This window comes from Eimeria mitis, genomic scaffold (genome assembly GCF_000499745.2).
Source record: "Eimeria mitis Houghton genomic scaffold, Emh_scaff332, whole genome shotgun sequence".
In the NCBI taxonomy this organism is placed as follows: Eukaryota; Apicomplexa; class Conoidasida; order Eucoccidiorida; family Eimeriidae; genus Eimeria; species Eimeria mitis.
Genome location: NW_013571658.1, coordinates 1,142 through 2,545, shown reverse-complemented (window position 1 = coordinate 2,545; position 1,404 = coordinate 1,142). Strand labels below are relative to the sequence as shown.

Here is a 1,404-nt window from a genome sequence, read left to right as displayed (position 1 = left end):
CTTCAGCAGCGCCTTTATCAAAGCAGCAGAGAAGGAGAGAGAAGTAACAAACCTGCAGCAGCAGCAGCAGAAGCAGCAGAGAGAGATGAGGGACAGCCCCTCAGCCCCAAAAGCCACCTAGCAAGAGCCCAGGCAATCGCCTTCATGGAGGGCAGCAACAAAGGGAACAGCAGCAGCAGCAACATCAGCAGCAGCAGGAGACAAAAAGGAGACACAACAGCAGCAGCAGCAGCAGCACCAGCAGCAGCAGCAGCAGCAGCACCAATGGTCTCCAGGGTTAATTCCTTTGCCTCAGTCGCCTCGGTTAGAACCCTAAGAAGCCCAAGACCTGCTGCTGCTGCTGCAGCAGCAAATGATGCTGCAGCTGCTGCTGCTGCTCATGCTGCTGCAGATTTCGCTGCTGCTGCTGATGCTGCTGCTGCTGCTGCTGCTGCTCTAGCGAACGTCCCTGAACGCGCTGCTGCTGCTGCTGATAAAGCAACGCCAGCAGCAAAGTCAACGCCCCCCACACCCACTGCAGCGTTGAAGGGCTCCGCAGCAGCAGAAGCAGCAGCAGCTGCTGCTGCAGCAGCTGCGGCTGCGGCAGAGACAGAGGTCGGATTGCTGCAGCAGCAGCAGCAGCAGCAGCAGCAGCAGCAAACTGCGCGACGTCTTGAGAGACGCCAAGTGGAGGTTCGAGGGCAGGAGCAGCAACAGCAGCAGCAGCAGCAGCAGCAGCAGCTAGGGAAAAGAGAGACAGCAGCAGGAACAGCAGCAAGAACAGCAGCAGCAGCAACTAGAAAGGAGACAGCAGCAGCAGCAGCAATCCCTGCGTCGGAGCCTTCAGAGTCTGGTGATGTATGGGGATACAAAGGAGACAAAATAAATAAAAGAGACAAAAAAGGAGACAGTGAAGAAAATAAAATAAATAAAAAAGAAAAAGGAGACAAAGAAAATAAAATAAATAAAGGAGACAGTTCAGATAGAGAAGAGACAAAAAAGGAGACAGAAAAAATAATCAGCCAGGAGATGGAGGCGCTGCTTCACAAGTACTTAGGCACCCCGCTGCAGCAGCAAAGAGACACAGAGGAAACAGCAGCAGCAGCAGCAGCACCAGCAGCAGCAGCAGCAGCACCAGCACCAGCAGCAGCAAAAGCAGCAGCACCAGCACCAGCAGCAGCAGCAGCAGGAACGACACAAAGGAGACAACAAAACAAACAACCAGGGCCACCGCCATCCTCGAGGGTTAGGGAGACAGAAGGAGACAGAAATGCAGCAGCAGCAGCAGCAACAGCAGCAGCAAAAGCAGCAGCAACAGCAGCAGACATAGAAGCACAAAAAGGAGACAGAGAAGAAAAAGAAGGAGACAGAAAAGAACAAAAAGGAGACACAGCAGGAGACAATTCAAATGCAGCAAAAGAGGAG

General features: G+C 53.4%; 1 protein-coding gene across 1 annotated transcript in view; it reads left to right on the top strand.

Annotated features, from left to right (window-relative positions):
• Positions 1-1,404, top strand: part of EMH_0008280 (CTP synthase, putative) — a gene marked incomplete at both ends in the record, with an annotated part of 8,353 nt that overhangs the window by 6,226 nt on the left and 723 nt on the right. Inside the window, one exon of the mRNA XM_013498299.1 lies at positions 3-1,404. Coding sequence (XP_013353753.1) covers positions 3-1,404 — 1,402 coding nt within the window. The remainder of the gene's footprint in view (positions 1-2) is intronic.